The sequence below is a fragment of the Mus pahari genome, chromosome 14, assembly GCF_900095145.1.
Source record: "Mus pahari chromosome 14, PAHARI_EIJ_v1.1, whole genome shotgun sequence".
NCBI classification, from domain to species: domain Eukaryota; kingdom Metazoa; phylum Chordata; class Mammalia; order Rodentia; family Muridae; genus Mus; species Mus pahari.
The window spans coordinates 82,497,761-82,511,942 of NC_034603.1; the positions used below are offsets into that span (position 1 = coordinate 82,497,761).

General features: G+C 52.0%; 1 protein-coding gene across 2 annotated transcripts; it reads left to right on the forward strand.

Annotated features, from left to right (window-relative positions):
• The first annotated feature begins 1,920 nt into the window (after nucleotides 1-1,920).
• On the forward strand, nucleotides 1,921-14,089 carry Otop3 (otopetrin 3). Of its 2 annotated transcripts, none has more exons than XM_021213611.1 (7): nucleotides 1,921-2,086; nucleotides 6,471-6,884; nucleotides 6,978-7,114; nucleotides 7,718-7,776; nucleotides 8,030-8,148; nucleotides 11,465-12,279; nucleotides 13,454-14,089. In XM_021213611.1, the coding sequence occupies exons 1-7, from the start codon at nucleotides 2,068-2,070 to the stop codon at nucleotides 13,622-13,624; spliced, it is 1,734 nt and encodes a 577-aa protein (XP_021069270.1). In that variant the 5' UTR covers nucleotides 1,921-2,067; the 3' UTR covers nucleotides 13,625-14,089. The 2 variants fall into 2 exon arrangements, with proteins under 2 accessions (XP_021069270.1, XP_021069269.1); XM_021213610.1 differs by having other exon boundaries at nucleotides 1,924-2,086; nucleotides 11,408-12,279; nucleotides 13,454-14,088.
• The last annotated feature ends 93 nt before the right edge of the window (nucleotides 14,090-14,182 follow it).

Genomic DNA, 14,182 nt, shown 5'->3' on the forward strand with positions numbered 1-14,182 from the left:
AGGCTGGAATAACAAGAGTGGCCACAGCCAGTGGACATTCGTCATTTGTGTGAGTTCTGCAGATCTGCCTGGGTGCTTTAACCCGCGAGCCGAGCCAGCATTGGGTTTGCCTGCGTACATGCCATCAGATCCTGTGGGACTGGAGCTACAAACAGTCCTGAGCCAGCACGTACATCCTCTGGAAGAACAGCCAGTGCTCTTAACTGCTGAGCCACCTCTCCAGGTCCCATCATTTAAGACAGGGTTCCACCTGTTCCTCCTCCTGGCCCTTGTGTTAGAAGTGTGCTGCTACGCCCAGTTTTCCATGTGGTGCTGGAGAGCAGACACAGCCCTTCACACCCATGTGGCAATCCTCCGATGACTGAGCTCTGCCCAAGCCCTCAAACTTTTTTGTTGTTTGTTTGTTTTTTAATGAGCAGCAGAGGCTTTTGTTGTTGCTTTGGTTTGATTAATACATAACCATTGTGGCATTTTTAGATCTGGATACTGGCATATCGGTCATCTCAGATAGAGACAGTGGTGTTCGTGTGTTGGGAACATTCAAGGTCTCCTCTCCTTGCCGTTGAGAAATACACAATGGATTGTTGCCAGCCATTGTTACCCTCCTGTGCTATAGAATCACAGGAGGTAATCCTCCTGCCCAACTGAACCTAACCTCATTAACCCTAAGCAGCAGGCAGTTTTCCTTCAAAGCATCTCAGGAATGTGAGGGTCACGAGTATAGACAGGAGCATACTGTATAGACAGGGGCATACTGTAGACAGGAGCATACTGTAGACAGGAGCATACTGTAGGAATGGGCAGGTGCCCCCAGCTTAACAGGAGCTGGGAGAGTCCTTACCTCCCTGGGCTCAGCTTGGGGTTCTAGAGGATCCTCTCCGAAGCCACAGACTTCTGCACGGCCACATCTGTGTGCTGAGGTGGAGGGAGGTGGGAGTCACACCAAAACCTAGAGGGTCAGAGTTGGTTTTGTGCTACACTGAGGTGGGTTTTTGTTTTTGTTTTTGAGACAGGGTCTCATGGAGTCCAGCTGGCTTCTGACTCCCTATGTAGCCAAGGATGACGTTTAACTCCAGATGGTCATACCCCACCCAAGTGCTGGGATTACTAGTGTGCATTGCTAAGCTTGTTTTGTTTATTTTAAATTTTTTTATTATATTTTAATGTGGTGTATGCGTGTGTGCATGTGCGTGCGAGCGTGTGTTCATCTGCTGTAGTGTACCAGTGGAAGTCAAAGGACAATCTGCAGTATCAATTCTCTCCCTTCACCTTACAGGTCCCAGGGATGGAACCCAGGTCCTCAGGCTTATTGGGTGCCTTTACCCACTGAGCCATCACAAGGGCCCCAGAGATCGAGTGGAGCCAGAAGGGAGGGAGAGCCAGGTGGGAGTGATGGTATTTGGGGGTGAGAACAGAAGATATCGGCAAGAGGTCCATGATCTTTAAGGCTGTGAAGACCGATGGGGATGTGAGGAAGAGAGCAAAGGGAGCCAAGAAGCAGACCCCCCCCCAAATCCTTATACCCCAGCTCCCACCTTGGGTGTCTCCTACCCCAACTTCAGTTTCCATGTAAGACCAGGAGATGATTCTGAGAAGCCGCTTTGGTGCTCATTCAGCTAGACAGGGTGTAGAAAACATGCGACCTGGACCCGGAGAGGAGAGGTTCCCATTCACAGCTCAGCTTCCACAGGCAAGTATGGCCTGAAGCCAGCTCGCTCTCTGTGCGGACCTGACGACTAGGCACCCCATTCCACTTGGGGGGCTGCCCCCACCCAGACCCTGCAGCCTGCGTCCGCCACGCCTTCTGCCACGCCCTCCCGCCTATCTGCCTCGTCATTGGCTTCCCGGCTTGTGCCCGAGCCCCCATGGAGTAATTAACGAGGGATTAATGAGATTCCCAATGTCAACAGAAAAATCGATGGGCCTTGGAGCCCGAGCGGCGACTGCGCAGTCTCGCGGGGGGGTCGGAGGGAGGAAAGGGCGTCGAGGCATCTGTCCCAGGGCACCTGGGACCTTTCCAAGACGGAGGATTCGCGCTGCAACCCAAGCGGTGGGGAACCCGCCACCATGGCTTCGCAGACTTCAGGTAGGGTTTCTTAGCTCAAGCTGGGACCATTCCCCCCCATCCCCGCCCGAGCGCCCGGGGGCAGCTAACTGAACCTTCCCTGAAAGCCCGTCCTCACACTCACTGCTCCAAAGTGGGGATTCAAGAGCCAGACGCTCCAAGGATTGGACAGGGCACAGTGAGTGGGGCGACCCTAGTCTCTTCCCTCTGTGTCACCCCAACTCTGGCTCTGTTCCCACATCCTTCTCCCCACCTCACCCCTGGGTTCAAGGGTCCTCACAGCTCAAAGAGGGTGCCCAGGCCTGAACGAAGCCAGAAACCTGGATATACAGTTGGCTAAAAGAATACTCAGGCTGCCTAGGCCTCCCCCAACCTCCTGCTCCGAACAAAATCCCGAAGTTTCCCTGCCCGCGCTTCGCAGTTTCCCTCGGAGCTGGCCCTGCGCTACCGGTCCCATGGTCCCGATGGTTCATCTCCTTTGGCCGCCTCTGAACGCAGCCCAAAACCTGTTTGGTGTCTAGGACTTCTCTTGAACTGGCATCGTGCCAAGAGGTGTGCCAAGGGTGGCAGAGTTCTAGTTGGTTCCAAGTGCGTTCGTTCTAGCTCTTTTTTTTTTTTTTTCTGGACCCCTTGATGCTTTCCCTAACACCTAGCCTAGCATTGGCCCATACTTGCCTCCTTGATAACCGCTGGTGGAGCACTGAACCACCGAACCAATGGTGTGGGAACAGGGGAAACCATCAGAGTGCCCTTTGAAGGGAGAGGACCTGGAACTTGGTTCTCCAGGGTCTCCACTCTTCCAGTTCCCAAGGCCTGCGGTCTGAGCGAAAACTCCAACCCTTTAGTCCCTCTAGCATCTTGATCTATAGGAAAGTTCTCACATTTCTATCGGGCATGGCTCTTTGTGTATGTTCATGCATCAAATCACTAAAGTCTGACAAAACTCTTGAGGGTAGGTATCATGTATCCATTCTTTTATTTATTCATTCAATAACTTGTCGGGCTGGGGATACAGCTCAGCAGTACTGCACCGGTCTAATATTCACAGGGTTGGGGGGAAGGGGGAGGGAGGGGGAGGGAAGGTCGGGATGGGAGCTAGATGGAGTGTGAGGGAGTGAAACTTATGGGGAACCAGGAATACTGTTCCATAGTTGCTCATCCCCTTCACTGGATGGACCTAGGATCCAGACTACAAAAACTAAGTAGCTTAGCCAAGATCACAGAGATGCTAAATACCATCTGGGCTCTTGATCAGTAGGGGGTGGGGAAGGAAGGACAGACCGTGAGGAGGAGGAGGTGGAGCCACCAGGGCTGGCAGAAAAGGAGCAGGGAGGTGTCCTGGGAGTTTTACCTTGCTCAACCTGGGTGAGGGATGTGAAAGATAACCAACTGGAACACTTACCTCCTCAGCTGCAGAAAGATGGAACGGGTTCATGGGCGGGGTCTCTGTCCGCAGCTCTGGTGCTGAAATCCCCCCAGGAACAGCCAGCGTCCAGGGCACGCATTTGGTGGGCTTTAGGGCTGTGCTCGACTTGGAGAGGTGGGTGGAGCAGAATCTCATCTCTGCCCAGAGGCGCCCCAGATCTTGAGAGAACCAGCCCATGATGGTGCACAGTCACGCTCAGCAGAGGGGTGGCTTGAGCAGAGGGAAGGCTTCCCTATGAAAAGGTTGGATGAGAATCATTGATGGCAGCGGGCAGGCAGGAGAGAAAGAACAGCAGAAGAAGAAGTCCAGAGACCACGTGGGAAACATGGAATCTTCTATCTGGGTCTGAATGGATATGAGGACCCTGGGGTGTGGCCAGGGGCTGGACAGGGAGGACGTAGGCTGGGTCCACAGATGACAACATGGCTTAGCCAAGGAGAGAAAGTTGTCTTTACTATCTTGAAAAGGTTCCAATGTTTAGTTCTTCACTGTCCCATAGAATGGAAGGTACAGTTCTCAGTATTATCCATGGAGCATGTAGAGAAATGGGCCCGAGAGGCTGTGGTTAGGGCCAGTGTGGTGAGGGTCTCCTAGTAGTGTCTTGAGCAGTGATTCTCAACTTGTGGGTAATGAATCCTTTGGGGGGAGTCGAATGACCCTTTCCCAGGGGTGGCCTAAGACCATCTGAAAGCACAGATATTTACATTATGATTCATAACAGTAACCGAATTGCAGTTATGGAGTAGCAACCCGAGTAATTTTATGGTTGGGGATCACCCACACAACATGGGGAACTGTGTTTAAGAGTGGCAGTATCAGGAAGGTTGAAAACCGTTGGTCTTGAGGAACAAGTAGAACAAAGTTCCAACAATGGAGAATACCATGAGCAAGGGATGCTGGGCGTGGCAAGCAAAGACCCTCACCCAGCCTGAAGGACTGGCTGGAGTCACCAAAGAGCAAGAGGGTGGGAATCATAGACAAAGGGTTGGGGCATGTGCAAAGATAGGGAGGTGAGCATAGCAGGGGCATTCTGGGAACTATAGAAGGATACTGGAGCCTATGGGGAGAGCAGCAGGGCCTGAGCCTATGCTGGAGATGGGGGTGGGGGTGGGGGGTAGGTGAAGGCAGAAACGGGAAGCAACAGTGGAGCAGGAACACCTTGTGCACCAGGCTCTCGTTAGCACACAGACTCCTTTCACTCAGAAAGGCCCCACAAGTCATGGACTTTATACTGAGGGCACCTGGCTGTCTTTGCAGGACTCTTATTAGGGAACAGGCACCATGATCAGGAAGGCCAGCCCAAGAGAAAGCAGATAGGCTCCAGACTAAAGTAGTGGTTGATCTGAGAAACCAGGGAGGCAGAGAGGTACAAGTGTGTACAGGTATGCATAATCCCAGCACATGGGAGGCAGAGGCAGGAACATTGAGTGTTCAAGGCCAGCTTGGGCTACAGAGCCAGTCTGCAAAGAAAGAGAGCTAACAAGAGAGAAACCAAGAGGGAGGAAGGGAGGAAGGCAGGCAGAATGGGAGCTGGGATGGACAAGCTTGGGGTCTGATGGGACGCAGAGTCTGGACAGGAACAAGGGTGAAGCTCAGCTCACTGCCAGGAGATGTGAACACAGAAGCCCTCTGGGATGGTGAGCATTAGGAAGCAGGAGGTGGGTATGAACTCAGAGGCCAGAGGCCAGCATGCCTGGCTACAGGAACTCTGTTGGGGCAGCAGAGCTGGCAAGCAGTAGACCCACTGCCTTCTGTGCTGCAACCCAGCCCCACTGGGGAGGAGCAATGCTCAAGTGACCCCCAGGGACAGCACTAAAGCTATTGAGTGCCCCAAGATTGGGTCCAAGCAAGTAGCTGGCCCGAGAGAAGGCATCAGATGAGCAAGGATATGACAAGAGACATTCAGAGAAGAGGAAAGTCATGGTAGTGGCCTCTTACTATGCATGCAGCTGGGAGTAGAGAGTGTGTGTGTGTGTGGGGGGGGGCAAACAGAAGTTGAGGCAGCAAAAGTCGAGTGCTGATCCTTACCCATCCTGTACACGTGGCAAACATTGCAAGTCGACCACAGAGCTTTTCTTCCACCTTTAAGGGATTTTAAGATAAATTTAATTGTAGTGGTAATTTTATTTGTTTAAGAAGAACACTGGGGAGGCTGGAGAGATGGCTCAGTGGTTAAGAGCTTCTCTTCCGAAGGTCCTGAGTTCAAATCCCAGCAACCACAGGGTGGCTCACAACCATTCGTAATGAGATATGATGCCTGCATTCTGGTGTCTGAAGACAGCTGTAGTATACTCACATATACTATTTATTTAAAATAAATAAATAAACCTTAAAAAAAAAAAAAGATGAAGAGCGCTGAAGCTAGAGGAAACTCCTCCGGTCCCTTCATCCCTCCCCTGGAAGAAACTCTATTGAGAACCCAGTGAGTGCCACCTAGACCTTGCCAGTATCTATGGGCATTCCATAATAGAGTATCATTCCAGACCACAGAATTCTTTCCTGCCAAGCCCAGCCTCAGCCTCAGGATCCTACTCAACAGAGAACACTGTGGTTGGTCACACCCCTCTGGGTTTCCTGGGTAGAGCTCCTTCACAAGTTAGCTGGTTCACACTGACTTTTGCTGGTGAGAAGTCCCAGCTCTGAAAGAGGCCCGATGACAAGGCAGTACTCGAGTGACCCTCACTCCCTGGACAAAACATCAACCCACTTTAGGATGAGAAATTGAGTTCAGAAATGAGCTGGCCCAGTCATGGATAGGGAGGGAGAGGTGGTCCTCGGTGTGTTCAAAATAACCAATCTTTTGTGCTCATGGCCAGCAGGAGGGGCTTCTGTATATCTCTTGGTCTGTGTCAACCTTAGGTCCCATAAGGTATATCGGAACCTCCGATGTCCCAACTAGAGAGGCTCCATAGGAGCTGGGATGGATTTCAACCCAGGTCCCCTTGCCAGCCGATCTACTTACTCTCTCTCCCTCTCCAGCCCCTGCTGAGCCTGCACCCATGCCTTCTTCAGAAGCAGAGACCACTGAAGGAGCATCCACCTATGACCAAGCAGACATGGAGACCAAGCACGCGGGGCCCCCGTGTCCCCCAAAGCAGAAGTCATGGCTAGCTCGGCATTTCTCCCTGCTGTTGCGGAGAGATCGACAGGCCCAGAAGGCCGGGCAGCTCTTCTCAGGGCTCCTGGCTCTCAATGTGGTATTCCTGGGTGGGGCTTTTATCTGTAGCATGATCTTCAACAAGGTGGCTGTCACTCTGGGGGATGTGTGGATCCTGCTGGCCGTACTGAAGGTCCTCTCCCTGTTGTGGCTCCTCTACTACACAGTGGGTACCACCCGGAAGCCCCACGCAGTCCTGTACCGTGATCCCCACGCAGGACCCATCTGGGTGAGGGGTGAGTGAGTGTTGGGTGCTAGATGGGTGGAGAGGGCTGGGGAAGGAGACCCTGCCCACTGCACTGACATCTGCCGCCCTCTCTCCTGGCCAGGCTCCCTGGTGCTCTTCGGCAGCTGTACCGTCTGCCTGAACATATTTCGAATGGGCTACGACGTGAGCCACATTCACTGCAAGTCAGAAGTGGAACTCATCTTTCCGGCCATTGAGATTGTCTTTATGATTATCCAGGTGATGGGTCTCTCACGCCCCCACACCTCCAGGGACACACATACCACCCAGCCTATACTCAAACCAGCCACCACATAGGTGATGTCTCCATGCCCCGAGGTGTAGACACACATCAATCACAAGCCACCCCCTCCGTGTATCCACACCCACACACACTTCTCTGCACACATGCACCTCCACACATACCTGTCTCCTAGATGGAGACACTTATAAACACACTTGACTGTGTGTACCTGCATACACTTAAACCCAGCACCCCGATGTCCCTGCTTCTCCCTCTGTTGAGTCTCTGCTGTGCTATAGGCATATCACCCTTACTCTGGCCAAGTAGATAACTCTTCCTCCTCCTCCTCCTCCTCCTCCTCCTCCAGCAGTAGCAATTGAGTCCCTTTTCATAGCTGAGGGAGCTACAGCACAGAGATGTTTACCGCTGGCCTAATACCACACAGTAAAAGAAAATGGCCAAGCCAGGATTCCAACCCAGGTTTCCTTACAAGGTCTTCCAATGCAAACACAAACACACACACACACCACACAACTGAGGTGTCCCCCTACATGCCACCACATCACTAGCACCTGGGCTCAAGGCCCTGTCTCTTTCAGACGTGGGTGCTCTGGAGACACTGTAAGGACTGTGTTCAGGTGCAGACCAACTTCACCAGGTAAGACAGCTCTCTGGATGGAGTCTCCTGGCATTCTCTGTTTCCACTGTTCTCCAATCTCCCCAGACAGGAGGAGCCTGAAGCTGTGGGTTAGTATGGGCTGCATTCCAAGTGACCCCTAAGGGCTCCTAGAATCCTGCCACCGCTTGGAGTCTGCCTCTGAGGCTGAGTGGTCACCCCGGTGGGAGCGGAGGGTGAGGATGGGTCCCTGGGAGCTATTGAGGCTGTGAGCAGACTGAAGCCCTTCCTCCAGGTGTGGACTCATGCTGACTCTGGCCACAAACCTGCTGATGTGGGTTTTGGCTGTGACCAATGACTCCATGCACCGTGAGATTGAGGCTGAGCTCGACGCTCTCATGGAGAAGTTCTCAGGTACAAAGGGGACCAGAATTTCCCCCATCACATTTCTGTGTGTGTGCATGCACACATGCACGAGCATGCGCGCACAGAATTATGAAGTTGTGAACACACTCAAGACCAGGTCACTGTTAAACAGAAATATGTGGGCTGTGGAGATAGCTCAGTCTATAAAGTGCTTGTCACACAGAGACCTGAGTTTGGCCCCTGGGAGCCCACATTTTAAAAGCTATGCAGAGCCAGACACGGTAGTGCACACCTTTAGTCCCGGTGCTTGGGAGGCAGCGGCAGGCAGATTTGTGCGAGTCCAAGGTTAGTCTACATGGTAAGTTCCAAGCTAGCTAGGGCAGACGGCCTGACAGATCAATCTGGGACTCACTGGCCAGCCAGCCTAGCCTAATTGAACTGTGGGCTAGTGAGAGACTGACTCAAAAAAACAAAACAAACCGAACCATATACCTCCTAAAGGATGACACCCAGTTTTGGGTGTCTTCTGATCTCTATTTGTATGCGCGCGCGCACACACACACACACACACACACACACAGTTCCCATGTGACAGTTCTTCATGCTCCATCAGGGACTGGTACCTGTTGTACAATCCCTGCAGCCATGTTGCTGTCAGCCAGCCAGCCACTGATCCTGGTTGAGTTGGCCACTGAGAAGTCTTTCAGGCATGCGTGCAACCCATGGTATTTGTATTTACTTGTAAGAGACTAAAAAGCCCTTGGGCTGAAAGAAGGGCTGTCCTAATGCAATCTTAGTATCTAAACGTACGGGGAGGGAGGGGAGGCTTGTGGGTAGAAAATGCTCCCTAGGTTATCCCATCCAGCCAATCCTGAACCTGTAGAGTCTACCCTTAAAGCAACATCCCATAAATCCACACGAGGAGCTTGCAGTCTGTGGGATTCAGCCACACCTTTGTGTCTGCTCCACCCACAGCTGGTTTTATGACCTGTGTGCACCAGCTCACATGCATTCACACACCCTGGGCATGAATCATGGCATGCCTGTATGTGTGGCTATCCCTCACCTTCTGTGCAAAGAGGAGCTTTAGTCAGTGACATCATGGATGTGTGTTTGTGTGTGTGTGTGTGTATGTATGTCAAGGGGTTGGAACAGAGTCTCTTTCATGTTAGACAAGCACTCTACCACTGAGCCACACCCATGGCTTCAATTATTATTGCTGGATTCTAAAGGCTCAGTGGCCCATCAATTTAGCTAAAACAGTGAGCTGCTGGTTCAGTGGGAGAGACCCTGCCTCAAAACATTAGGTAGAGAAACAAGGAAGACAAACAAACATTGAGCCCCCCACACACACACACACGTGCATAGGGAGTATGACACACACATGCACACATGCACTCATACGCATGTGCACACGCATGTCAAATACACAATAGAGCTGTGTTACTTAGCCAAGGCTGACCTCAAATCCCGATCCTTATCCCTTAGCTTCCCGAGTGTTGGGATTACAGGTGTGAGATATTATTTCAAGTTTAAATTCTTGTTTGTTGTTTTTTGCAGTATAGGGGTTCAAACTCGGGGCCTTAAGTAAGTTCTTTACCACAGAACCACATTCCTAACCCCCTTAACTTTCTGAAATAGAGCTTAGCTATGCAGCCCAGACTGGCCTTGAACTTGAGATCCTTCTACTCTGGACTCCCAAGTTGCAGATTGTGTCACCATGCCTGGCAAGTCTGTTAAGATTCTAATTTTCTTAGTCATTTATTTTATTCTTAGTTATATGTCTTTATGTGTGACTATGTGTGTGAGTGGGGGTCTATGCACATGTGTGTGGGTGTCTTATGAGGTAGGAGGGCATCAGATCCCTTAGAACTGGAGTTACAGGTGGTTGTGAGCATCTGATATGGATGCTGGGACCTGAACCTGGGTCCTCTGTAGGGGGGACCATAGAGCCACTTCTCCAACCTTTCTTCTTCTTCTTCTTCTTCTTCTTCTTCTTCTTCTTCTTCTTCTTCTTCTTCTTCTTCTTCTTCTTCTTCTTCTTCTTCTTCCTCTTCTTCCTCCTCCTCCTCCTCCTCCTCTTCCTCTTCCTCCTCCTCCTCCTCTTCCTCTTCCTCTTCCTCCTCCTCCACCTCCTCCCCCTCCTCCTCCTCCTCTGCCTCCTAAGAATAAGTGTCTTAGGGTTTCTTTTTTATTTTAATTTTTGTATTCACTTAACATCATGATCACAGCCCCCCCAAGTTCTTTTCTATGTTCTTTTTAAAAAAGATTTATTTATTCATATGATATACATTTGCACACCAGAAGAGGGCATTGGATCCCATGGGACTACAGTTATAAATGGTTATGAGCCACCAAGTGGATGATGGGAATTGAACCCAGGACGTCTGCAAGAGCAGCCACTGCTCTTACCCACTGAGCCACCTCTCCAGCTCCCTAGTTTTATTGCTGTGAAGAGACACCATGACCGAGGCAACTTTTATAAAGGAAAACATGTAATCGGGGCTGGCTTACAGTTTCAGAGGTTCAGTCCATTGTCATCATGGGGGGAAGCACGGCAGCACACGGGTAGACGTGGTGCTGGAGAAGGAGCTGAGAGTTCTACATCTTGACCCAAAGGCAGCAGAAGGGGACTGACTGACTGTGTGCCACACTAGGTGTAGCTTGAGCAAAGAAGACTCAAAGCCCACCCCCAAGTGACAGACTTCCTCCAACAAGGCCACACCACCTAACAGAGCCACTCCCTATGGCAAAGCATTCAAGCACGTGACTCTATGGGGTCCATATCTATTTAAACCAGCACAATGACCTTGAGGTCCTTCATTCGCTTCCCAGTGGCGGCACTTAGCTCCTTCCCTCTCCCCCGTTTTTCCTAGAACTGGATGTATAGCCCACCCAGACTGTGACTTGGATTCAGCTCAAGCATCCTGGCACCTATATGCCCTAACGACTCCATACACTCATCCAGGGGGCTGCCTTCTGATTACCCTAGTATGGGCTGCTGGGGTTGGTCGCTGCGTTCAGGTGTGGCAGCTGGGTTTCTTTTTGCAAATGTTGGGTTTGCTCTGCCAACCTAGCACTCTGTGGAGAAAATGTTTGACCTTAGCGACAGCATGGCTGAAATGCTTTATGGGAGTTCGACACCTAGAGTCTTTGAATCCCTTCGTAAAACAGGAATCACTTTATGATTCACAATCTCTATGTTCTGGCCTCAGATGTTTCCACATCTGTAAAATGAACATCTGGCTGGGTCCTGTCCAAATCCAGTATGCTCCAGGAGTGGGTGAGAGTGACTGGGGCCACTAAGTTCTTCGGTGCAGGACCTGCCTGAGATGCTGTCTTTTCCTGCCCTATCTCCTCTCAGGTAATGGGACCAACACTTGCATGTGCCTCAACACCACAGTGTGCGAGGTCTTCCGGAAGGGCTATCTGATGCTCTACCCCTTCAGCACTGAATACTGCCTCATCTGCTGTGCTGTGCTCTTCGTCATGTGGAAGAACGTGAACCGCAGCCTGGCAGCCCACACAGGTGCCCATCCCAACAGATCACCCTTCCGCCTGCACGGGACCATCTTTGGGCCACTGCTGGGCCTTTTGGCACTGGTGGCTGGCGTATGTGTCTTTGTGCTCTTCCAAATCGAAGCGAGTGGCCCTGACATAGCCCGCCAGTACTTCACCCTCTACTATGCATTCTATGTGGCTGTGCTGCCCACCATGAGCCTGGCGTGCCTGGCAGGTACAGCCATCCATGGGCTGGAGGAGCGCGAACTGGACACACTCAAAAACCCCACACGCAGCCTGGATGTGGTGCTGTTGATGGGCGCTGCACTGGGCCAGATGGGCATCGCCTACTTCTCCATCGTGGCTATCGTGGCCACCCAGCCGCACGAGCTACTCAACCAGCTCATCCTGGCCTACTCACTACTGCTAATCCTGCAGCACATCACTCAGAATCTCTTCATCATCGAGGGCCTGCACCGCCGCCCCCTCTGGGAGCCTGTGGTCTCAGGTGTGATGGAGAAGCAGGATGTTGAGTTACCCCGCCGAGGCTCCCTGCGGGAGCTGGGTCAGGACCTTCGGAGAGCCTCAAGGGCCTACATCCACTCCTTCAGCCACCTCAACTGGAAACGCAGGATGCTCAAGGAGATCTCTCTCTTCCTCATCCTCTGCAACATCACAGTGAGTGTCTGGGCAGCAGCTCATGGGGCTTGGGCGTGGTGGGGGGCGTGGTGCGGGATGTGGGCGTGGTGTCGGGGGCGTGGGTCCCGGAGTGTGGGCATGGTGTGTGAATCCAGAGCAGCTGATTTAGGAAGTCGCTTCTCTTTCCTTTAAGCTTCTTGAAAGCCAGGAGTATCTCCAGCAGCTCCCTGCAAGCCGCCTGGCACAAATTAATGTGCTCCGCACGGAGCAAAGTGCCCTTTACACATGTGTGAGATTCTGACTTGCAGTCTAGGTGGGGGAAATGACAGGGGTCTGGTTAGAAAATGACCACTGAACTCTTCATCCATTGGATTTGGCCAAAGGGGGCAACCCAGAACTACTTATTTTCTATTAATCCCTAGTAGAAGAGGTTGCCTTGATCTCTTAGCTTCTACTGACTGCTAAGGCATGGGCCCCTGGCCCTTCAACCATTGCCATACCTCCAAACGACAGGCAATGTTACTGCCCATCCCCCCTTGACAAATTGAAACTTACATTTCTGATCAGTCCCCTCCTCTCACCGCCTGTAAGTGGCAGCAGCTACAGGACAACTCAGGGTTGTTTAGCTCCAACCCTCTAAAAGCACTGAAAAGACATTCCAGAGGTGTAACAGCTGGCCCACGCAGAGACGTGATAAATTGGCCTTAGGCTGTGTCTGGAGTTCAGAGACGGACATATGGGTCCCAAGAGCCAGGTCAGGTTTTCAGGGAGGTTGATAAGGTTGATCTGGGCTTTGGCGAGCGGGTAAAATTCTCACAGGTGGGCAGTGAAGATATAGGCTGCTGTAACCTAGCAGAAATAGTAAAGTCTGAGCTCAGGGCCTAGGGCACAAACAGTCCAGCTGGGCAACACAGTTTGTTAGCAGGGAGGTCCTGCCATGTATAGAGGGCTCAGCCTGGCTTCAGGTAAGCCAAAGTGGCCAAGGCTCTCTATGTCAGGGACTGAGAAAGACTCTTGGCTGTGAACCTGGCTCTGCAAGGCCCAGGATGATGATGTAGGTGTAGCGTTGCAGGAAATGCCGGTTCTAGGTCAGCCTCCCCTGAGCTCAGCATCTTAAGATTTAGGAGTGTCCCATCCCTCACACAGCAGCCTTCTCTCTCTCTCTCTCTCTCTCTCTCTCTCTCTCTCTCTCTCTCTCTCTCTCTCTCCCCAGCTGTGGATGATGCCCGCCTTTGGCATACACCCAGAGTTTGAGAACGGGCTGGAAAAGGATTTTTACGGCTACAAGACCTGGTTCACCATTGTTAACTTCGGCTTGCCTCTGGGTGTCTTCTATCGCATGCACTCTGTCGGGGGGCTGGTGGAGGTCTACCTGGGGGCCTGAGTGCCCAAGGAACCCAGCCACAGCGGAACCCCGAAAGTGCCAAGGCAGAAAAAGAAACTCGGGAGTACCTGGGCAGACACATCACATCAAGAGGTGCAGAAACCTGCCTGAGGTTCTCAAAGTGACCTATCCTCAACCTGACTGAGGAGCGGACACTGCCTGGAGCTCAAAACTAAGGGTGGGGCTTGGAAATAGAGTTCAGGGATGTCCCCCGGGTGGCCGCCAGAGGCCGTGAGGGTCGGTATGAAATTGTGGAGTCTGGGGGCTGCAAGAGGCTGAGTACTTCTGTGGGACATCCTAGAAGCTCAGAACTCCAACTGAGAGCTCAAACCCCAGCACTCCAAGCTTGGCAGGCAGCCCTGTCCCTCTCCCCACACGCCCATCTCCTAATGAGCTCATTCATTAGCTGCCAGGCAGGGCCCAACAGCTCTTTCCGGCTTCCATAAACCCTGTTTGTTTGATCGATTCCCTTCAGCCTTTGTGGCGTTTGTGCTGGGGACAGAACTGCCACTCCAGGTGTGGTGAGGAGAGTCCTCTCAAGCAGGACAGTCTATCCCA

Excerpts from the sequence above, each read along its gene's own strand:
- Otop3 (XM_021213610.1), top strand. Across the intron at positions 7,115-7,717 it reads TTGTCTTTATGATTATCCAG|ACGTGGGTGCTCTGGAGACA; the intron begins GTGATGGGTCTC and ends TGTCTCTTTCAG. Across the intron at positions 12,280-13,453 it reads TCATCCTCTGCAACATCACA|CTGTGGATGATGCCCGCCTT; the intron begins GTGAGTGTCTGG and ends CTCTCTCCCCAG.